We start from the raw sequence: 25,393 nt of genomic DNA, 5'->3' as shown, positions 1-25,393 counted from the left end.
TATTTTGATGTTTGGACTGTGCGATAATATATTTGTTGCAATATTAGACTAAGTTTAAAATATGAAATTGCATGCAGTACATGTATTTTTCTGTCCAAATAGAAAGTTGACTAGATTTAAACAGAAACAAATAGAAGCATGGTAATGCAAAGCCTTTGCGGGCCACATATGGCCCCCGGGCCTTGAGTTTGACATACGAGTACTCAATGAATTCCATAATAATATCAGGAATGACAAGACATGTGCTTAAGTTAATACAAATATTTAATCTATGGCTTGGTATCGTCCCACTTCCACCCCTGTGTGGTTCTACATGACTGTGTTGAATGAAGTACAGTACCAAAACCAGCAATTTGATCCCAAAACATTAGTGCAACATGATAAAATAGGACACATTTTTCCTTTGAACAAATTCAAGTGTTTCGTCAAGACATGACGCTCATCCCTTAAACTACATGTGCCGGTGACTTCAGGTGAACATTTGAGGACGGTCCCTGCTGCATGCTCTTTGAACGCTACCTTGCCGCGGAGGAGTACTTCTAAAAGACCGATCTAGTGAAATAAGACGCATGACAGGCGGGAACTACTTCACAGAAGTATGAAGCTGCATGACGAGACTTTTCGCTGGTCCAAGATCTGCTGATGTTTGGGGTTGCATATGATCCTGACAAACACTTTGACGTCTTTCCCTTGTTTTGATCCAGGATTGAGCAGCAAAGTGGACATCAGTGAGGGACGGCCGTAGCAGCATGGACAAAAACCATCGCCGCTACCAACACCTGAGAGAAGAGGATTGCACTTTTCCTTCGGCGGCGGATGGATGTGCGAGCTCAGTCCGTGTCCTCCGGGGAAAAAAAATCAGTCACTTTTTGTCACATTTTCCCGGTTCTTCTTCAATTTCTGGCGGACCACCTTCAACGTGGTGAGGAAGTTGCCCAGGAACAGGACCAGAAAGGTCAGTGCCAGCATAAATACCTGCAAGACGAGAATTTTTCTTTTAAATTCTTAAAAAAACAGCAGAGTTTTTCTTGTCTAAAACTGAACTGGCTACAAAGTAAACAAAAACAGAATGCTGGACGACAGCAAAGACTTACTGTGGAGCAAAGACGGCGTCCACAATGTACAAACCCCCGTTTCCGTATGAGTTGGGAAATTGCGTTAGAATGCAAATGGAACCGAGGAAACGTCATTTCATGGCATATTTTGGTTACATCCTTTGTGTGACTTTTGAAGGTTTTGAGCACTTCTGGTCGACCCAGAATGGTCAAAGGCAGCACTGTGACAACAGTGGACTTAAAGGGGAACTTACATTTTTTGGGGAATTCTCTTTTTAATTCCTTCTAGATTGTGATATACGACCAGTACTATGGGGCTAACACTGTAGCTCATAGGAGTCATCTATTCCGCCAACAAAGCCCTCTTAAAAACCCTCCAAAAACTGCCAAACATACTCTATTTACATGTCCTGACCTGCAAAGGTTTTTTTTTTCTAGATTATAAACCACGCCTCCCACTTGTATATTAGAAAATTGTGGCCATAAACTGAGAAGTTGGTCGACTTTGAAATTCAAATTAGACCCAAAGACATCGCCAGAAAGACACGACAAGACACTCATTTACCTCCACTTTTTTTTTCTTTTTACCTAAGAAAAGTGGATTATGATTAGTTCATCATCCAAACAGGGAGAAAGTCTAGTGCTGAAAGATATAAACATCCTATCAGACGGCATCCCAGTAAGAGCATATGTTTTACGGTAAGTGTTTGTTTGGTTATGTTCGTATTTTGTATTTCCTGTTCAGTACTTAGCATATCTGCTACATGATCCTTAGTGTTTCACTATAGTTATCATTCAGCTTCTAAAACATGCAGCTAAATAAATACATTCATAATTTAAAAATAAATAAAATAAAATAAAATATTGTAGCTTATCCTCTGTATATTCAGGCTCAAAAATATAAGGTTCTGGATCATCATTTGTCTCAAACTAGTCCTTGTTGGCTCTCACTTAGTCTGCCATGTTTAGTAGTAGTTGTTGTTGAAGGAAATAGCGAACGCCAGAATGTTTAAAATAATCAAAATACTTAAATATTACATGTTAGTATAAATGTGCCGGTTATTACATTACATATATACAAACCCCGTTTCCATATGAGTTGGGAAATTGTGTTAGATGTAAATATAAAACGGAATACAATGATTTGCAAATCATTTTCAACCAAGACAAAGACAACATATTTGATGTTCAAACTGATAAACATATTTTTTTTTGCAAATATTCATTAACTTTAGAATTTGATGCCAGCAACACGTGACAAAGAAGTTGGGAAAGGTGGCAATAAATACTGATAAAGTTGAGGAATGCTCATCAAACACTTATTTGGAACATCCCACAGGTGAACAGGCAAATTGGGAACAGGTGGGTGCCATGATTGGGTATAAAAGTAGATTCACAAACAAGGATGGGGCGAGGGTCACCACTTTGTCAACAAATGCGTGAGCAAATTGTTGAACAGTTTAAGAAAAACCTTTCTCAACCAGCTATTGCAAGGAATTTAGGGATTTCACCATCTACGCTCCGTAATATCATCAAAGGGTTCAGAGAATGTGGAGAAATCACTGCGCGTAAGCAGCTAAGCCCGTGACCTTCGATCCCTCAGGCTGTACTGCATCAACAAGCGACATCGGTGTGTAAAGGATATCACCACATGGGCTCAGGAACACTTCAGAAACCCACTGTCAGTAACTACAGTTGGTCGCTACATCTGTAAGCGCAAGTTAAAACTCTCCTATGCAAGGCGAAAACCGTTTATCAACAACACCCAGAAGCGCCGTCGGCTTCGCTGGGCCTGAGCTCATCTAAGATGGACTGATACAAAGTGGAAAAGTGTTCTGTGGTCTGACGAGTCCACATTTCAAATTGTTTTTGGAAACTGTGGACGTCGGACCAAAGAGGAAAAGAACCATCCGGATTGTTATAGACGCAAAGTTGAAAAGCCAGCATCTGTGATGGTATGGGGGTGTATTAGTGCCCAAGACATGGGTAACTTACACATCTGTGAAGGCGCCATTAAGGCTGAAAAGGTACATACAGGTTTTGGAGCAACATATGTTGCCATCCAAGCAACGTTACCATGGACGCCCCTGCTTATTTCAGCAAGACGATGCCAAGCCACGTGTTCCAACAGCGTGGCTTCATAGTAAAAGAGTGCAGGTACTAGACTGGCCTGCCTGTAGTCCAGACCTGTCTCCCATTGAAAATGTGTGGCGCAAAATTAAGCCTAAAATACGATAATGGAGACTGTTGAACAACTTAAGCTGTACATCAAGCAAGAATGGGAAAGAATTCCACCTGAGAAGCTTCAAAAATGTGTCTCCTCAGTTCCCAAATGTTTACTGAGTGTTGTTAAAAGGAAAGGCCATGTAACACAGTGGTGAACATGCCCTTTCCCAACTACTTTGGCACGTGTTGCAGCCATGAAATTCTAAGTGAATTATTATTTGCAAAAAAAAAAAAAAGTTTATGAGTTTGAACATCAAATATCTTGTCTTTGTAGTGCATTCAATTGAATATGGGTTGAAAAGGATTTGCAAATCATTGTATTCCGTTTATATCTAACACAATTTCCCAACTCATATGGAAACAGGGTTTGTACATCCGAACATGACATGACAATCAACAATGTCCCCACAAAGAAGGATAAAAACAACTGAAATATTCTTGATTGCTAAAACAAAGTAGATGTGGGAAATATCGCTCAAAGGAAGACATGAAACTGCTACAGGAAAATACCAACAAAAGAGAAAAAGCCACCAAAATAGGAGTGCAAGACAAGACGTAAAACACTACACACAGGAAAACAGCAAAAAAGTCAGGGGTGATGTGACAGGTGGTGACAGTACACCTACTTTGAGACAAGAGCTATAGTGATGCATGCTTGGTTATGGTTTAAAGTCATATCCAACAATTGCGACGACGACTTTTTAATGTCAACTGAATTTCGTTTTTTTAATGATTTCTGCTGGTGGTGTGCCTCCGCATTTTTTCAACGCAAAAAATGTGCCTTAGCTCAAAAAAGGTTGAAAAACACTGTAGTAGGCATGTAGCCAAATGACTGTTACCAGTGAAGTTGTCGCGTTGTGTAAATGGTAAATAAAAACAGACTACAATGATTTGCTAACCTATATTCAATCGAATAGACTACAAAGACAAGATACTTAACGTTCGAACTGGAAAACTTTATTTTTTGGCAAATATTAGCTCATTTTGAATATGATGCCTGCAACATGTTTCAAAAAAGCTGGCACAAGGGGCAAAAAAAGACTGATAAAGTTGAGGAATGCTCATCAAACACTTAATTGGAACATCCCACAGGTGAACAGGCTAATTGGGAACAGGTGGGTGCCATGATTGGGTATAAAAGCAGCTTCCATGAAATGCTCAGTCATTCACAAACAAGGATGGGGCGAGGGTCACCACTTTGTCAACAAATGCCTGAGCAAATTGTTTAAGAACAACATTTCTCAACCAGCTATTGCAAGGAATTCAGGGATCTCATCATCTACGGCCCGTAATATCATCTAAAAGGTTCAGAGAATCTGGAGAAATCACTGCACGTAAGCAGTAAGGCCGAAACCCAACGTTGAATGCCCGTCACGACATCAGTGTGTAAAGGATATCACCACATGGGCTCAGGAACACTTCAGAAAACCACTGTCAGTAACTACAGTTCGTCACTACATCTGTAAGTGCAAGTTAAAACTCTACTATGCAAAGCGAAAGCCATTTATCAACAACACCCAGAAACGCCGCTGGTTTCGCTAAGCCCGAGCTCATTTAAGATGGACTGATGCAAAGTGTAAAAGTGTTCTGTGGTCTGACGAGTCCACATTCCAAATTGTTTTTGGAAACTGAGGACAACTGATGCTTTATTGTGTAATTTTTTATTTACGAATTACACAATGTGCCAACTTCACTGGTTTTAGTGAACAGGTCCTAAAAACATTGATATTTTTGCATTAGATTCCTAAAAACTTTAGATCACTCCTATCATCTAAGGCTCTTTGAAGAGTGTTTTTTTTTTTTTTTGGTAATTGTTCCTTGAATACAACAGCATCCTCTTGCAAAAATACTAGTTCTGATGTTTAGAAGGACTTAGTGCAAACATGTTACGTCAAAGATCCTCTATATGACATGTGTACTCGGTTGTTTTTAAGGACGAGTTAGTCAAAGATCCTATGAAACAGTAGAGTGCTTCTATCATATAGAGCAGTGGTTCTTAACCTGGGTTCGATGGAACCCTAGGGGTTCGGTGAGTCGGCCTCAGGGGTTCGGCGGAGGTCAAAACACACCCGACTCATCGTGTAAATACAAACTTCTCCCTATCGGCGTATTACGGATACGGCAACAGCTGACTGATTTGCAGGTGTGTCATTTGTTGTGAGTTTATGCACTGTGTTGGTTTTGTTTGAACAAGGTGATGTTCATGCACGCTTCATTTTATGCACCAGTAAAAAAAACATGGTAACACTTTAGTATGGGGAATATATTCACCATTAATTAGTTGCTTTTTAACATGCAAATTAGTAACATATTGGCTCTTAACTAGTCATTATTAAGTACTTATTAATGTCTTATTAGGCATGGCCTAATTATAACCCTAACCCTCTAACCCAGACCCTAACCAAATAACTCTAAATTAAATCTTTATTACTTAGAACAGGGGTGCTCACACTTTTTCTGCAGGCGAGCTACTTTTCAATTGATCAAGTCGTGGGGATCTACCTCATTCATATATATAATTGATATTTACTTATTTATGAAACATACGTTTTTGTTAACAAGTTAAAGGTGTTTAATGATAATACAAGCATGTTTAACACATATAGTTAATATTGTTAAAAAATTAAAGGTGTTTAATGATAATACAAGTATGTTTAATACATATAGTTAATATTATTAACAAGTTAAAGGTGTTTAAAGATAATGCAAGCATGTTTAACACAGTTAATGTTAAAAAAATTAAAGGTGTTTAATGATAATACACAAATGTTTAATACATATAGTTAATATTGTTAACAAGTTAAAGGTGTTTATTTATTTTTATTAGCCTTTATTTAACCAGGTAAAATCCCATTGAGATCAAAGATCTCTTTTCCAAGGGAGACCTGGCCAAGAGGGCAGCAGCAAGGTTACATTAAAAACAGTAAACAAATACATAAAACATCACATTTACAACATTAAAACTTGCTCACATAACACATGTGCATACAGACAAGGTAGACTGCAATCCTTTCACAGAAGCTTTAAACTCATTCAACGTAACTAGGGTTTGAAGTTTAATGTTCGATTGTAGGTTATTCCAAGCCTTTGGTGCTGAAAACCTAAATGCTTTCTTGCCCAGTTCAGTTCTTACTTTGGGGACGACAAATTGCAGAACATTCATTGAACGAAGATTGTGACTTCCTTGTTTCTTTGTTAAAAGACAAGACAGATAAGATGGAGTGATACCCAGAATGGTTTTGTAGATGAAAGCATACCAATGATTGAGGCGTCGAGCACATAAAGATGTCCAGTTAACCATTGAGTATAACACACAATGGTGAGTAAGGGGAGCGCAGTTGGTGATGAATCTCAGTGCCCCGTGGTACACACTTTTTTTTTACATATACATATAGTTAATATTGTTAACAAGTTAAATGTGTTTAAAGATAATACAAGCATGTTTAACACATATAGTTAATATTGTTAACAAGTTAAAGGTGTTTAATGATAATACAAGTATGTTTAATACATATAGTTAATATTGTTAACAAGTAAAAGGTGTTTAAAGATAATGCAAGCATGTTTAACACATAGTTAATATTGTTAAAAAATTAAAGATGTTTAATGATAATACAAGCATGTTTAATACATATAGTTAATATTGTTAACAAGTTAAAGGTGTTTAATGAAAATACAAGCATGTTTAACACATAGTTAATATTGTTAATAAATTAAAGGTGTTTAATGATAATACAAGAATGTTTAATACATATAGTTAATATTGTTAACAACTTAAAGGTGTTTAAAGATAATACAAGCATGTTTAACACATATAGTTAATATTGTTAATAAGTTAAAGGTGTTTAAAGATAATAGAAGCATGTTTAACACATATAGATTCCTTTCTTTCATGAAGACAAGAATATAAGTTGGTGTATTACCTGATTCTGATGACTTGCATTGATTGGAATCAGACAGTAGTGATGATAAGGTCCGCATTTTCGAATGGAGGAGAAAAAAAGTCCTCCTTTCTGTCCAATACCACATGAAGGTGGTTGGTTTTTGGCATCTTATTTGTCCAGCTTCCGTACTCCTTTGTATACACTTTACAAGAAATACATTGTCGGCAAACTCCGTAGCATGCTAGCTTGTGCACGCCAGCTTTCTGAGACTCTTATTTTGGTAGCGCAACTGTGCAACTGTGCAGTCGGTCTTTGGAGTTTTGACGACAGGTACGGCGCCAGAGTCTGTTGAAATAAAGTGTTTCTCGCCTTCCAGTCGGTAATTTTAATGAGCTGGCAGCAGCCAGCGTCATCTCAGAAGACCCTTGGGTGCCGTGAATGTCAATCAAGTGACGAAAGTGACGTCATAGTGAAGATTTATGATCGCTCATTTTTAGGACTATTTTTTTAATGCCTGGCTGGTGATCGACTGACACACCCTCCGAGATCGACCGGTAGCTCGCGATCGACGTAATGAGCACCCCTGACTTAGAATATGTTCCCCTAGTGTCCAAATAACTCTAAATTAAGTATTTGTTACTTAGAATATGTTCCCCATACTAAAGTGTTAACAAAAACATATAACTTTGTCTTGAATTTGAAAAAAAACAACATTTTATTTTTCTCTAAAGAAGGGTTCGGTGAATGCACACATGAAACTGGTGGGGTTCGGTACCTCCAACAAGGTTAAGAACCACTGATAGAGGATTTTCGACAATCGTTACGTACCTGCCACTCCTTGCAGTCCTCATGTCTCCCCAAGCGAAACAGGGTGACTGAATTATACAGCTGCCAAAACTGGAAAAAAGGGAGGTGTCATTTTAAAATCAGGTGTATGGTTTATTTGCCATAAGTAGTGTAGGCTGACCATATTCTGAAATCCCCAAAAAGAGGACACATATGCACGCCAAGGCTGGGACTAGGTGAAAATTTGCCAATGATACTCGAACTTGCTTTATGAATAATATATTTATTTAAATAAAGCATTTTTTCTCCTCTGTTGACAATTAAAATAAAACAAATGTGTATACATATGTAAATGTATTCAGTTATAAACATTCATTCACGTTCTTTCCTTCATGCATCTAAACTTTACCACTGCTGGTAGTTTTTTCTAGGTTTTTATTTAATAAGTTGTAGGTGTATTTATTTCAGTATAAAAGTGTAAAAAGTGTTTTGCTTGGGTCATGAAATGATAATGGTGTGCCAGGGCTTACATACATTTCAGTGACGTGCAGTCACTAGAGGCAGGTGAGGCGGGGCCTCACCTGCCATCATGGAAAGAAAAAAAATGTAAAAAGAAAAAAAAATTATTAAATTGTTATATGTATGCAGTGATTATACTATAAAGTTATTTTCCATTTAACTTCACCAGTTTTAGATTATTTTTATTCAAAATCGCTGAATTTTCACATTTGCCGTTCAAATACTGAGAAGAGACGGTGCGGTGAACAGCAGCCAGTTGAGGCACGTCACTCAGTGCCTCAACATGGACGGACTCGGCTAACTGCTGGCCTGCTGTGCAGTGAGACTGTATTGCTATATGAACTATATTATACATTTCCATAGTTTAGTTAGCTGAGGTATATAATGTACAGTGTATTTTGTCAACAACTGTATGTGTGTAACGCATTTCTTGTGCTGAGCGATCATAAAACGGCTGCAAAAGACGCACTGGCTGAGGCTCGCCTCCTGCACCCCCGCCGTAGAATTGTTATATCAACTAAAGCCCACACTTAAACTTTCCACGTGCAAGATTGAATCTATTTAAAAAAGTTATTTCATAAGAAGCCAAAAAGTGCAAAAACAATAATGTTCGTGTTGGAGGAGTTGTGAATGACTGCAGGGGCCACAACATTAGGTACACCTGCAGACTGCAGGTGTACCTAATTCACAACTCCTCCAACACAAACATTATTGTTTTTGCACTTTTTGGCTTCTTATTAAATAACTTTTGTAACCTATTTTTATGGGCTTTCCTATTTGTGATGTTAAGTTCCTGTTATGCGCTGTTATACAGTATATGCCTTGAGCTCTTATTTTGAAGGCGCCAAGAGCGGAAGTGATGACATGTTGTAGTGGAGCGGAGGTTTTTGAAAGAAGGTAAATAAAGTGGTCCTCGTGTAAACTGGAGCCTCCGTGTTTGTTATTTTGTAGTTTCATACAGTATAGGCGACATTTATAAACCCTCGGTTACACTTTTTTAAATAGATTCAATCTTGCACGTGGAAAGTTTAAGTGAGGGCTTTAGTTGCGACGCATGGACTTAATTTCTAAGTAAAGGTAAGACCATAATAAAGTTTTTTTAATTAAATGTGCTTTTTGTGTGCTACAGTTTGTATGTGTAAAGTTAAAGTTAAGTTAAAGTACCAATGATTGTCACACACACACTAGGTGTAATGAAATTTGTCCTCTGCATTTGACCCATCCCCTTGATCACCCCCTGGGAGGTGAGGGGAGCAGTGGGCAGCAGCGGTGCCGCGCCCGGGAATAATTTTTGGTGATTTAACCCCCCAATTCCAACCCTTGATGCTGAGTGCCAAGCAGGGAAAAATGCTGGTATGAGCTTTTAAACATAACCCGTTAACTGCTGCCAATCAAATGGTGAATAAGATACTCTTTAGGGTTCATATGTTTGTAAATCTGACTGTGATGAAGTCAGTGCCTCACCAGCCATCAACCTCACCGCACGTCACTGATACAGTTTATATTTAACGCTTTAATCTTTGGGGTCTACGTCAACTTCAGATCTATCCCTCATTTCAAAATGTTTTAGTTTTTTTTATGTTGTTTTTTTGTTTGTTTGTTTTCCTGCCCTTTTTTGTCAAACAAAACTATGTTTTCAATGGCAAACACACAAAATATGCAAAATCTTCCACCAAAAATATTTTTCTTAGTGGAATATTTGATGTGAAGTAATCGGAACCTTGGATAGGTCAACCGAGCCCCTCAACCAGGGAAAAAAAAAAATCGAAAGAAGGTAAAACCTCTTACCTACTTCGATTTTAAAACTTAGACAAAATTTCTGACAAAGGCTGATTTTTTTTCTAAGTACAAAATCGAAGTAGGTAAGGCGTTTAAAATTGTCAATTTATGAATTAATGTTTGTTTATTTTGTTGACCACTGACCAAAGAAATAATAATAAACAAAACTAAACTAAACTAAAAGTTCAGTAGGCATTGTATAAATGATCCTATTTTTGTCTACTTGTCTGCTGTGTCAAACTCAATCTCAAATGATTGACCCATACCTGCCAACTTTTGAAATCAGAAAAACCTAGTACCCAGGGTCCAGGGGCCGCAGGCCCCGGTAGGTCCAGGACAATGTCCTGGTGGGGGGTTCAGGCTTCGCCCCCCGACGCAAAATGATTATTAGCATTCAGACAGGTTAAAATGTTGCTAAAACCATCACTTTTCTATCAGTCACAGTGACTTTTCAAAACAAAAATATTACAGCAAAAATCATATGGGTTGATTGACATGTTTATTCTGTAAGCTAACTTCAATAGTTTGAAATTATTTTGACAGTTAATGCCAGTTATCCTGTCAACCTTTCACAAGACTTCAATTTGTTAATTGAAAGTATAAACACTTTTTACAGTAAACAAATGGTAAAACAGTACTAAACAATTCCATTAAAAAAAAAATTGGTGTCATTATTAACTTTCTGTCCAAGCTTGTATAATCTACTGCCTTGTTCAATTGTAAAACATATTCTGTGCCTAAAATTCACATTTCTATCACAATTATCATACTGTAAACATGGTAAGCTAACTTCATTAAAATTAATAGTCCTGTCAATAGCATGGAATTACAATTCAAATGTAGTTTTTTTGTAAGCCTTTCAAAAGAATTCAAAATATGAAAAATTAATGAAAATTAATTTAAGCCATCAGACACTTGAAAAGTGGCACATCACATCTCTAATGTAATCATTTTAACTTTTCAACAGAAATAGCACTGCAAAAATATTAAGGACATACTTCTGTATTTTGGTAGTTATGCTGTCAACATTTAACAAGATTTCTTCAACTTGGACTTGAAAGCATAAATAGTATAAACACTTTTAACAGTATAACAGTACTAAACAATTCCAATAGATAACATTGGTGTCATTACCTTTTTGTGGCTAAAATCCGAAAAACGTTGAAAGTTTTCCACTTGTATCGCTAGCAACGGCATTAGACTTGTGTTTTTTTGTCCCAACGTGGTCTTTTACATCGCTAATTCCTCCGTGTCCGATCGAAAAATCTTGTCTGCACAAGGTGCAATTCGCGTAGTTTTCACCCTTTTTGAAACGGATAATTATTCCCGGATAGGCTTTTGAATATTCTTCACGGAATGACTGCAGTTTTCTTTTCGGTTTAAGACTCGTTTGCGATTTTTCTCCGGCTGATTCCATGATCGTTCGCTCATTTGGAAACAATGGCCTCGTGCTTGGCAGCGGTGCTATAAATAGCCTCACGCATTTAAAAAAAAATATTTTTTTTTTAATTAATGAAAAACCGTATTTTTTATCACTGCAACCGTAACCCGGAATAGGTTGATGAAAACCGTACTAATTACGGGAAAACCGGAGTAGTTGGCAGGTATGTTGACCCATTCAGTGCTGTAAACCTCAAATATTTCACTCTGCAACTTATTATTTATTGATTTTTTTTCAGAAATGTTCATATTTTGCTTTTTCCCCATTGAAAAAAAAAAATGGACAAAAAGGCCATAAAACTAGGGGTGTAACGGTACACAAAAATTTGAGTTCGGTACGTACCTTTGTTTGGAGGTCACGGTTCGATTCATTTTCGGTACAGTAAGAAAACAACAAAATATACATTTTTGGGTTATTTTTACCAAATTTGCAAAATCTTCCACCAAAAATATTTTTCAAAGTGGAATATTTTATGTGAAGTAATCGGAACCTTGGATAGGTCAACCGAGCCCCTCAACCAGGAAAAAAAAACCGAAAGAAGGTAAAACCGTAGACAAAATTTCTGACAAAGGCTGATTTTTTTTTTTCTAAGTACAAAATCAAAGTAGGTAAGGCGTTTAAAATTGTCAATTTATGAATTAATGTTTGTTTATTTTGTTGACCACTGACCAAAGAAATAATAATAAACTAAACTAAACTAAAAGTTCAGTAGGCATTGTATAAATGATCCTATTTTTGTCTACTTGTCTGCTGTGTCAAACTCAATCTTGCCACAAATGATTGACCTATTCAGTGCTGTAAACCTCAAATATTCCACTCTGCAACTTATTTATTTATTTATTTTATAAAAAAAGGTTATATTTTGCTTTTTCCCCCATTGAAAAAAAATGCACAAAAAGGCCATAAAACTAGGGTGTAACAAAATGTTTGGTTCGGTACGTACCTAGGTTTAGGGTCACGGTTCAGTTCATTTTCGGTACAGTAAGAAAACAACAAAATATACATTTTTGAGTTATTTTTACCAAATTTGCAAAATCTTCCACCAAAAATATTTTTCTTAGTGGAATATTTGATGTGAAGTAATGGGAACCTTGGATAGGTCAATAATTCATAATAACATTGATTTTGATGCAATATTATGTTTTGAGCAATGACAGTTTGAAAGAAAAAAAAAACAGCTTTGTTTTAATTAGTCAACATTGCAACTTTTTCTAAATTACATTTCACCTTTAAGCTTTTTTATTTCACTTTTGTTATGCTTTTGTTTATTTTAATAGTATTTTTAGAATGTGCCGTGGGCCTTTAAAATATTAGCTGTGGGCCGCAAATGGCCTCCGGGGCACACTTTTGACAGCCCTGCTATAGATAATAAAAAATTAAATCTGATAAATCTATGGATTAAAAGCAGAGCCTGGCGACGCACGCGCATTTATCATAACTCTCTCTCTCTCTCTCTCTCTCTCTGCCCCTCCCTCACCAATGCTGCTGTGCACACCTTCACAATTTGTTTTGTTTTTAACCCCTTCTTAACCCTGAACGTACATTGAAAATACACGCAACCTTAACTCAAAATGCCGGACATTTGAGGCATTTAAGAAACTCCGCCCGGACAGCCCCGCAAAAGAGGACGTATGGTCAGTCTAAAGTAGTGTGATACCAAATGTTTGTTGACTTACATGACCAAAAAAGAGGAAGGGCAAAAGAAACGTGAGGCCTCTCCACATCCAGGACTGAAATCCCTCTGCAAAGAATCACAAGTGGTGTTGTAGTGTCTGGAACCTTTTACCCGTTTGTTTCCCAAACCCTTTATACTATGACCACTCACCCACTGTGAGGTCCAACTGGTTTCTCTCTCCCAGAGCCCGAAGCCTGTATAGGCAGCCACTTTGATAGTAGTACTGGAGGAACTGGACAAAACCTACAGACATTAGAACAATCCAATATAAAAAAAAAGAGCCAGAAATGAGTGTAATAAGTTCCACCAAACAGAACGTAGAAAATTGTAATGGACACGATGGATTTCAAACGGCAATTTGGCCATTATGTAATCACGTGGTGCCTCGGGTGATGAAGGACATGAGCTGCTCTGACCTCTCCTTGGTGTGTTGTCACACTGCTGTGTCACAATAACCACAGCTGATTGAAGTAGACTATTTCACAACCCTCACATTTCAGCATGCATGTTTATTACATTACATCTTCTCAAGACCCAATATGAAAGAAGTGAAACGTGAATATACTGAACTTTAGAATAGTCAGTGTACAGCTTGTATAGAAGTACAAATTCACAATCCACAAAAAATGGCTTATCATAACACATTGTCTAAATAGTTGTCAACACAAGCGAATAGCAAGATAATTGTTTCCTGTCTTCAGTCAAGTGTAGTGGTGGTAGCATCATGGTCAGGGGCTATACACATACATATATACACACACATACATATATATACACACACACAGATATAGACGTATACCCCCCCCCCCACACACACACACACACACATACATACATACATACATACATACATACATACATACATACATACATATATATATATATATATATATATATACACACACACATATACACATACTTATATATACACACATACATTTCAGTGACGTGCAGTCACTAGAGGCATGTGAGGCGGGGCCTCACCTGCCATCATGGAAAGAAAAAAAATGTAAAAAGAAAAAAAATTAATCTAAATGTTAAATGTATCCAGTGATTATACTATAAAGTTATTTTCCATTTAACTTCACCAGTTTTAGATTATTTTTATTCAAAATTGCTGAATTTTCACATTTGCCGTTCAAATACTGAGAAGAGACGGTGCGGTGAACAGCAGCCAGTTGAGGCACGTCACTCAGTGCCTCAACATGGATTGCGCAATGACTCGGCTAACTGCTGGCCTGCTGTGCAGTGAGACCGTATTGCTATATGAATTATATTATACATTTCCATAGTTTAGTTAGCTGAAGTATATAATGTACAGTGTATTTTGTCAACAACTGTATGTGTGTAAAGTATTTCTTGTGCTGAGCAATCATAAAACAGCTGTGAAGACGCACTGGCTGAGGCTCGCGTGATCCCGCCTCCTGGTGCCGGTTAATGCACCCCCGACGGGAGCGCCACACCAACCAAAGCCCACACCCAAACCCTCCACGTGCAAGACCGAATCCACCCAAAAAAAAGTCACTTAACAAGAAGCCAAAAAGTGCAAAAACAACAATGCTCGCGCCGTAGGAGCCGTGAACGACTGCAGGGACACACCATTGAGTACACCTGCAGACTGCAGCACGGATTTCATATTTCATTCATTCACAACTCCTCCAACACGAACATTATTGTTTTTGCACTTTTTGGCTTCTTATTGAGCTGCTGCATTTTTTGGTTGGGTTGTTTATTTCTTTTGAGTAACTTACTTCTACATTTCTAAAAGGGGAGGAATGTAATGGAGTGATCTATGTTTGTCTGTTGCCATCTCCTGGTTAATGTTGGCTATAGCGTACTGGGGTTACTTTTTGGTTGGCCAACGATTTACGTGGTGTTGCGCACCTGACGTCAAGTGTGTTGAGTGTGTTCTGAAGTCTACAGTAAAGAGACATACTTCATCACCTCGCCTGGTTATTGCCTCCAACTCAATATATTACATAAAGGTAAGAACATAATAACATTTTTTTTAATTAAATGTGCTTTTTTGTGTGCTACAGTTTGTATGTGTAAAGTTAAAGTTAAGTACCAATGATTGTCACACACACTAGGTGTGGTGAAATTTGTCCTCTGCATTTGACCCATCCTCTTGCTCACCCCCTGGGATGTGAGGGGAGCAGTGGGCAGCAGCGGCACCGCGCCCGGGAATAATCTTTGGTGATTTAACCCCCAATTCCAACCCTTGATGCTGAGTGCCAAGCAGGGAAGAATGCTGGTATGAGCTTTTAAACATAACCCGTTAACTGCTGCCAATCAAATGGTGAATAAGATACTCTTTAGGGTTCATATGTTTGTAAATCTGACTGTGATGAAGTCAGTGCCTCACCAGCCATCAACCTCACCGCACGTCACTGATACATTTATACACACACACACACACACACACACACACACACACACACACACACACACACACACACACACACACACACACACACACACACACACACACACACACACACACACACACACACACACACACACACACACACACACACACAAATATAGACGTAGATATACATACATATATACATAGATATAGATACATACATACACATAGATATAGAGATAGATATACATACATACATGCATACATACATACATACATAGACACACACACACGCACGCGCAAATAAATAAAAATAAATAAAAATAAATAAAAATAATCGTGTCTTGTTTACAGTCAAGCACGGTGGCGGGAGCATCGTAATCAAGGATTGCATGAGTGCGGCCGAGCTGCGGTTGCTTGACGAGACATGCATTTCAACACGAGTACCAAGATACATATATTTTTTTTTTTACCCACGGTCAAGCATGGGGGTGTTAGCATCATGGTCAGGGGCTGCATGAGTGCTGCCAAGCCACAGTTCATGGAGACACAATGTGTACACTGCAATGGTGCTTACGCTAAATATTGGCACTTGCCATTTAGTCAATAATGGATGTGTGTTATACAAGCTGTACACTGAATACTCTAAAGTACATCAAAGTTTACTTCCTTAGAAGATCTAAAAAAAAAATTTAAAAAAAGAATGAACTTTTGACTTACTTTGATAGATGGAAAAGGCAAGGAACTGACTTCTGAACATTTGATACATGGGTCCCTCTGGCCTGTCGGAAAAGATGAAATTAATAAATGTATACAAAATTATGCAGGAGGCATAAAATACATTTTAAAATTTACGATCGGTTCGAGGAATACTACAGTCGAACCTCTATGGTAGAAAATGTTGCAGCACCCAAATTTTGCTACCAGGAAAACCATTATTACCTCATGTATAGACAATGTTTGAAGTAACTATGCTTAACTGGGGCTGGGCAGATTACATCTTACAGGGAAACAAAATCATTTGATATTTCATATTTTAGAATTTATTTTAAAAATAAGGATCAGGGAGATTCTGAACTCCCATTGCCGTGCCAGTGTCGCAATAAGCCATAGCAAGAATGAGTAAGCACTAGACCAGGGATGGCAAACATGGAGCCAAGGTTCAATCCGGCCCACGAGATGAGTTTGCCAAGGGTAAAATTGAGCTGCATTTTTTTAAATGAAAGAAACTGCTGTTCTAAATGTGTCCACTGGATGTCGCAATAGCAATTCTGTTAGGCAAGCAAAAAGTTTACACCAAATATTCCAAGCAAGAGTTACTCGACCCAATGTAAAACAAACAGGATTAAAATAAACAAATAGTAACCCCACTTAAAATGCACATTGATATAGTTCTGTGGACATTATTGTATTCTGTGCAAATTTAAAGAAAGTGAACAGTGTGGGATTTACTGCCATACTGACAGTCGTTTTTTATTCGTTTTTGGTAGAGATGTCCGATAATGGCTTTTTTTTTTGCTGATATCCGATATTGTCCAACTCTTAATTACCGATATCAACCGATACCGATATATACAGTCGTGGAATTAACACATTATTATGCCTACATTTCGTTGTGATGCCCCGCTGGATGCATTAAACAATGTAACAAGATTTTCCAAAATAAATCAACCCAAGTTATGGAAAAAAATGCCAACATGGCACTGCCATATTTTTTTATTGAAGTCACAAAGTGCGTTATTTTTTTTAAAACATGCCTCAAAACAGCAGCTTGGAATTTGGGACATGAGCATGAGGAGGTTGAGGTGGGTGGGGTTGAGGTGTGTGTGTGTGTTAGAGATGCGCGGATAGGCAATTATTTCATCCGCAACCGCATCAGAAAGTCGTCAACCATCCGCTATCTACCCGGATCTAACATTTGATCAGAACCGCACCCGCCCGCACCCGCCCGTTGTTATATATCTAATATAGACGATGCAAGGCATTAGTGAGGTTATAAAGCTTTTGCCTGTTAAAGAAAGGAGACTGATCCAATGTAGCACAGACATTCAATGCGTGCCACGCTGTCACGACCCAGACGCACACCAGTGCGCAATCATATGGGAGCCGCGCTGAGCGCACCTCCAAGCGCGTCTCGCTGCCGGCGACGGCCGGGTATGGGCCCGACGCTCCAGCGCCATCCATTTTCAGGGCTAGTTGATTCGGCAGGTGGGTTGTTACACACTCCTTAGCGGGTTCCGACTTCCATGGCCACCGTCCTGCTGTCTATATCAACCAGGGTGAGCCCCACCCCTTTCGTGAGCGCACTGCGCGCGGAGTGACCCCTGTTAAGCGCCCCCGGCAACAGGGGTGGCGGGCAGGTAAGCTGCGCGGGCGGAGCGCGCGGAGTGACCCCTGTTACGAGCCCCCGGCCACGGGGGTGGCGGGCAGGTAAGCTGCTTACCTGCTGCGCGTGACGCCGGCCGCGGCGAAGGCGGACGAGGCGGGGTGTCGGTGCGGTGGGCGCGGTGGTGACCCTGGACGTGCGTCGGGCCCTTCTCGCGGATCGCCTCAGCTACGGCTCCCGGTGGGGCCCTCTCAGGGGAAGGGGCCTCGGTCCCGGACCCCGGCGAGGCGTCCCTTCTCCGCTCCGTAAAAGTGTCCATCTCTTTTTTTTTTCTTCTTCTGTTGTGGCATATGCTGCAGGTGCCTGCTCGTTTTTCGTATGTGGGTAACAACATTTAACTATGTATATATATTTCCGAATTGGTTTAACTGCCACCTGCCTGAATCTATTTAAAATCTAATTTTTTTTTATTTCAACCGCCCGACCCGACCCGCGGATAAAATCTAATTTTTTAAAATTTCATCCGCCCGATCCGCGGATAATCCGCGGACTCCGCGATTGTGCCCGCAAACCGCGCATCTCTAGTGTGTGTGTGTGTGTGTGTGTGTGTGTGTGTGTGTGTGGGGTGGGGGGTGCGGGGGGTATTTGCAAGGGGTTCTGGGTATTTGTTCTGTTGTGTTACGGTGCGGACGTTCTCCCGAATTGTATTCGTCATTCTTGTTTGGTGTGGGTTCACAGTGTGGCGCATTTTTATAACAGTGTTAAAGTTGTTTATACGGCCACCCTCAGTGTGACTTGTATGGCTGTTGACCAAGTACGCCTTGCATTCACTTGTGTGTGTGAAAAGCCGTAGATATTATGCGACTGGGCCGGCACGCAAAGGCAGTGCCTTTAAAGTTTATTGGCGCTCTGTACTTCTCCCTACGTCCGTGTACACAGCGGCGTTTTAAAAAGTCATACATTTTACTTTTTGAAACCGATACCGATAATTTCCGATATTACATTTTAAAGCATTTATCGGCCGATAATATCGGGCTGCTGACATATCTATCAAAATAAATACTTAAATATCTGCTTAACTTATGATTTCGAAGCAAGTTATCCATCAAATTGTACATTAAAAATGACCAATAGATTTCACTGTAAAATTTAGGGAGTTTTTACAGCATATTACTGTAATTGTTACATTTTAAAGCATTTATCGGCCGATAATATCGTCAGCCCGATATTATCGGACATCTCTAGTTGTTGGTGCTTCCACTGTACTGCAAACACTCACCAGGTGAGCATCACACCGGACAGGAAGGTGGACACGTAATGATGAGAGACCCACCACCCTTTAATCCTGAAACAAACAAATCTGGATTAGATGTGGATTATTACACGTGGATCTGATTTGCGACATTCTTCTCACCTGGAGCCGTTGGTCATGAGGATGCTTTCCCTTATAGTTAATGTACAATAATACCACACCAGCAAGAAGTTGAAGATTTCATCCGTCACGCTAAACGATACGACAACGTGAATAAGGAAAGTTGTAAACAGTCAATGTGGCGGCGACGTGGTCCTCACCGATAGTTGAGGAAGAAGAGGCAGGTGATGGCGCCAAACATGAGGATGATGGTCATGTACAGCTTGAACTTTTCATACTCGTCCTTGTAAGCGAACCTGTGTGGATGACACACAGGACGAGGTGAGGGTGGCCGGGACAGGAAGACAACGATGACGGACGCTCATACTTGGCCTGGTTGCTAAGAAGAGTCACGTTGACATTGCCCAGCACCAGGTTCAGATACAGCCTGGAAGACAGAATACAACTTCCTGTTGGTAAGTGCAACTTTTCGTTACTCCTGATGTGGCACAGTCACAACCTTCAAAGTTGTCTTCAAAAAGACCTCGTCACTCAATTTTACTTCATTATTTTTGAATTTTAAAAAAAAATTAAATGTACTATATTTTAACATGTATTATTATTTGTTGAGATCATTGTTGTATTGACTTAGTACTGTTGTTGCACTAAATATGCAGAGTTTGAAAAACTTAATTTTCTTCACTGTATGTACATATGAGGACAATTATCATGACAATGTCCGATAATATCGGACTGCCGATATTATCGGCCGATAAATGCTTTAAAATGTAATATCGGAAATTATCGGTATCGGTTTCAAAAAGTAAAATGTATGACTTTTTAAAATGTCGCTGTGTACACGCACGTAGGGAGAAGTACAGAGCGCCAATAAACCTTAAAGGCACTGCCTTTGCGTGCTGGCCCTATCACATAATATCTACGGCTTTTCACATACACAAGTGAATGCGATTCATACTTGGTCAACAGCCATACAGGTCACACTGAGGGTGGCCGTATAAACAACTTTAACACTGTTACAAATATGCGCCACACTGTGAACCCACACCAAACAAGAATGGCAAACACATTCCGGGAGAACATCCGCACCGTAACACAACATAAACACAACAGAACAAATACCCAGAACCCCTTGCAGCACTAACTCTTCCGGGACGCTACAATATACACCCCCCGCTACCCCCCACCCCCACCTCAACCTCGCCCACCTCAACCTCCTCATGGTCTCTCAGGGAGAGCATGTCCCAAATTCCAAGCTGCTGTTTTGAGGCATGTTAAAAAAAATAATGCACTTTGTGACTTCAATAATAAATATGGCAGTGCCATGTTGGCATTTTTTTTTACCATAACTTGAGTTGATTTATTTTGGAAAACCTTGTTACATTGTTTAATGCATCCAGCGGGGCATCACAACAAAATGAGGCATAATAATGTGTTAATTCCATGACTGTGTATATATAGGTATCGGTTGATATCGGAATCGGTAATTAAGAGTTGGACAATATCGGACTATCGGCAAAAAAGCCATTATTGGACATCTCTAATGACAATAATAAACCTAACCAAAACATTTGACAACTTTTTTTCCAAAATGTATATCCAAGAAATTGAAAAAATATACAGTACAGGCCAAAAGTTTGGACACACCTTCTCATTCAATGAGTTTTTCTTTATTTTCTTGACTATTTACATTGTAGATTGTCACTGAAGGCATCACAACTATGAATGAACACATGTGGACTTATGTACTTAACAAAAGGTGAAATAACTGAAAACATGTTTTAAATTCTAGTTTCTTCAAAATAGCCACCCTTTGCTATGATTACTTTTTCGCACACTCTTGGCATTCTCTCGATGAGCTTCAAGAGGTAGTCGCCTGAAATGGTTTTCACTTCACAGGTGTGCTTGAAGTTCATCGAAAGAATGCCAAGAGTGTGCAAAGCAGTAATCAGAGCAAAGGGTGGCTATTTTTGAAGAAACTAGAATATAAAAACATGTTTTCAGTTATTTCACCTTTTTTTGTTAAGTACATAACTCCACATGTGTTCATTCATAGTTTTGATGCCTTCAGTGACAATCTACAATGTAAATAGTCATGAAAATAAAGAAAACCCATTGAATGAGAAGGTGTGTCCAAACTTTTGGCTTGTACTGTATAATCTGGAAATCAGAATTAAAAATGTATCAAATGTATTACATTAAAAACAAAACAATACATAGTCCCACAGAACCAAACATGGGCAAAAATATTTTTTTAATTAAAATGTTCTTACAAGGATTTTACTTAATCTTTTTTAATAATGGTGAGGTATTATTCAAAATGATTTTCCAATTTAATTTATGGAAAGATACTCATGTATTTTTTTAAAAAGTGAATTAAAGTCAAATAAACAGTATATTGCTCTTTAAAAAAAACAAAAAAACATCAGTTGAAATATACGGAGCCCCTAAAGGGACATGGGAGAAATTTTATTTTTTATAATTATTACTTTTTTTTTTTTAGACATGTATCTTGTGCGCACGAGAAACTTTTTATAAAGTTATAAAAACTTTTTTTTTTAAAGATTAATAATTTATTTTTTGACATGTATCTCGTGCGCATGAGATCTCTTAAAAAATAAAAAATAATTTAAAAAATTTTTTTTTTTTAATAAAAAACAATTTCTTCCCCCATGACCCTTTAGGGGCTCCGTAGAAATACATCCAGTTTATGTGAATAATTAAAAAAAACATGCAAATGTCAATTTAGACCACAGGTGTCAATAAAGTTAATATTTTCTCACAAAATGTAATTGATTTTTTTCCATTTAGACAGAAAAATATATGTACTGCTTGAAATTGCATACCTTTTAAACTTTAATAGTATCCAATATTGCAACAGAAATTACAGTATATTATCATACTTTCCAAACATGTTTTGGTCTAAATACAAATATTTAACTTTACAGCAAACTACCCATCAAATTAATAACAATGACAATAAATCTTACGTTGTTCTTTACAGCATATTACTGTTAATTGATAAAAAAAAACTACTACTGTTTTTTGCGTTAAAATTCTGTTGACTGAGCTGCCATATTTTTACTGTAAAATCTACGGTTGTTTTTAACGGTGTATTACTGTAACTGGAAAGACGGTACATTTGTTTTTACGGTAGAAAAACTGGCAGCTAAGTTGCCAGAAAGAAAAAAAGAACTTGTACTGTTTTTCTATTAACAATATAATGTTGTAAAAACCTATGTAAATTTTATAGTAAAATTTTGGCAACTAAGCTGCCATCTTTTTCCGTAAACCCCCCCCCCCCTAAAAAAAAACAGTGGTACCGTTTTCCCATTTACTGTAAAATGTTGTAAAAATAAAAAAAAACACTATTTTACAGTAAAATTTTGTAAATGTAAAGTTTTTACTGTGAAATCGACAGTCTACTTAAAACAATTTATATAATTAATAATGAAATCCAGAGGCAAATTCATACATTATTCACTGTTACAAGCGGCCCTCTGATGACAGTCATAACTGCCATCAATGAAAACCAGTTTCACATCCCTTAATTTAGAACATTATGGACTATATTCTTGACAATGACAATAAAAAGGAAGTCTAAGTCTAAGTCTATATACAAACCCCGTTTCCATATGAGTTGGGAAATTGTGTTAGATGTAAATATAAACGGAATACAATGATTTGCAAATAATTTTCAACCCATATTCAGTTGAATATGCTACAAAGACAACATATTTAATGTTCAAACTGATAAACATTTTTTTTTTTTGCAAATAATCATTAACTTTAGAATTTTATGCCAGCAACACGTGGCAAAGAAGTTGGGAAAGGTGGCAATAAATACTGATAAAGTTGAGGAATGCGCATCAAACACTAATTTGGAACATCCCACAGGTGAACAGGCAAATTGGGAACAGGTGGGTGCCATGATTGGGTATAAAAGTAGATTCCATGAAATGCTCAGTCATTCACAAACAAGGATGGGCCGAGGGTCACCACTTTGTCAACAAATGCGTGAGCAAATTGTTGAACAGTTTAAGAAAAACCTTTCTCAACCAGCTATTGCAAGAAATGTAGGGAGTTCCCCATCTACGGTCCGTAATATCATCAAAGGGTTCAGAGAATCTGGAGAAATCACTGCACGTAAGCAGCTAAGCCCGTGACCTTCGATCCCTCAGGCTGTACTGCAACAACAAGCGACATCAGAGTGTAAAGGATATCACCACATGGGCTCAGGAACACTTCAGAAACCCACTGTCAGTAACTACAGTTGGTTGCTACATCTGTAAGTGCAAGTTAAAACTCTCCTATGCAAGGCGAAAACCGTTTATCAACAACACCCAGAAACGCCGTCGGCTTTGCTGGGCCTGAGCTCATCTAAGATGGACTGATACAAAGTGGAAAAGTGTTCTGTGGTCTGACGAGTCCACATTTCAAATTGTTTTTGGAAACTGTGGACGTCGTGTCCTCCGGACCAAAGAGGAAAAGAACCATCCGGATTATTATAGGCGCAAAGTTGAAAAGCCAGCATCTGTGATGGTATGGGGGTGTATTAGTGCCCAAGACATGGGAAACTTACACATCTGTGAAGGCGCCATTAATGCTGAAAGGTACATACAGGTTTTGGAGCAACATATGTTGCCATCCAAGCAACATTACCATGGACGCCCCTGCTTATTTTTTTTTTTAGATTAGATTAGATTTATTGGTCCCCTTGGGGAAATTCATTGTCACTGCCGTACATTTAAACACTAGACATTACACATCACACAAAAAAGAATAAAAAATAAAAAAAAATAACAAAAAGACATCATACATGACTAACACACATTTACAGGCTTGTTTTCAGCAAGACAATGCCAAGCCACGTGTTACATCAACATGGCTTCATAGTAAAAGAGTGCGGGTACTAGACTGGCCTGCCTGTAGTCCAGACCTGTCTCCCATTGAAAATGTGTGGCGCATTATGAAGCCAACGGAGACCCCCGGACTGTTGAACAACTTAAGCTGTACATCAAGCAAGAATGAGAAGCTTAAAAAATGTGTCTCCTCAGTTCCCAAACATTTACTGAGTGTTGTTAAAAGGAAAGGCCATGTAACACAGTAGTGAACATGCCCTTTCCCAACTACTTTGGCACGTGTTGCAGCCATAAAATTCTAAGATAATTATTATTTGCAAAAAAAAAAAAAAATTTATCAGTTTGAACATCAAATATGTTGTCTTTGTAGTGCATTCAACTGAATATGGGTTGAAAAGGATTTGCAAATCATTGTATTCCGTTTATATTTACATCTAACACAATTTCCCAACTCATATGGAAACGGGGTTTGTAGTTCATACGGTAGATTTCCAGTCTGATACTTAAGTCCAATACTAAAAATAATAAAGTAATGATAATCCAAACCAATAAGTCTTATTTATAATGGGAAAAACACAAATAAGTCAAAGTGCATACGACTGGGACTAAACATGAAATGTGTGTACTGGGACAGAAGACGTCATGCAATGTCAAACCAAGGTTCTTGCGTATGTGATCCAGTTTCAACACCCTGTGTAAACAGATGCTGAATTTGGGTCCCAGTGTCATGACATCAGGTCGCAGTGCATATTTAAGATTTCATTACATTACATTACGGTCCACTTGGATGCAGAATCTGCACGGTAACATGAGTCATTTTGCATGTGTTTAAAAAAAGTACAATACTGACCCATTTTTCTTTGGTAAATAGGCCTCCATGTCGAAGAACACATTCTCCTTCTCCTTGATTTGCGCTTGGATGTCCGTTATGACTTGCATCTGGTTTTCGTCGCGGGCTTGCGCGCACCTTTGGCACAAAAACAAATTGGTCTGCGTCCGTGCATGTTTCGCAAAAGGTCACACGCTCACATACTTACGCTCGGTCAGAGGTGGGTAGAGTAGCCAGAAATTGTACTCAAGTAAGAGTACTGTTACTTTAGAGA

General features: G+C 38.4%; 1 protein-coding gene across 2 annotated transcripts in view; it reads right to left on the bottom strand.

Annotated features, from left to right (window-relative positions):
* Window positions 1–246: 246 nt before the first annotated feature.
* tmem120b (transmembrane protein 120B) overlaps window positions 247–25,393 on the bottom strand; it is a 37,405-nt gene continuing 12,258 nt past the window's right edge. For both annotated transcript variants that reach the window (XM_061926944.1, XM_061926945.2), the window contains exons 3-12: window positions 25,141–25,257; window positions 19,799–19,858; window positions 19,632–19,727; window positions 19,474–19,563; window positions 19,339–19,404; window positions 16,454–16,515; window positions 13,516–13,608; window positions 13,367–13,431; window positions 7,994–8,062; window positions 247–975 (exon numbers count right to left, since the gene is read on the bottom strand). In XM_061926944.1, coding sequence (XP_061782928.1) covers window positions 859–975; window positions 7,994–8,062; window positions 13,367–13,431; window positions 13,516–13,608; window positions 16,454–16,515; window positions 19,339–19,404; window positions 19,474–19,563; window positions 19,632–19,727; window positions 19,799–19,858; window positions 25,141–25,257 — 835 coding nt within the window. In that variant the 3' untranslated portion in view covers window positions 247–858. The remainder of the gene's footprint in view (window positions 976–7,993; window positions 8,063–13,366; window positions 13,432–13,515; window positions 13,609–16,453; window positions 16,516–19,338; window positions 19,405–19,473; window positions 19,564–19,631; window positions 19,728–19,798; window positions 19,859–25,140; window positions 25,258–25,393) is intronic.

The sequence above is a fragment of the Nerophis lumbriciformis genome, linkage group LG32, assembly GCF_033978685.3.
Source record: "Nerophis lumbriciformis linkage group LG32, RoL_Nlum_v2.1, whole genome shotgun sequence".
Classification (NCBI taxonomy): Eukaryota; Metazoa; Chordata; class Actinopteri; order Syngnathiformes; family Syngnathidae; genus Nerophis; species Nerophis lumbriciformis.
This window is presented reverse-complemented; position numbering and strand designations above follow the sequence as displayed.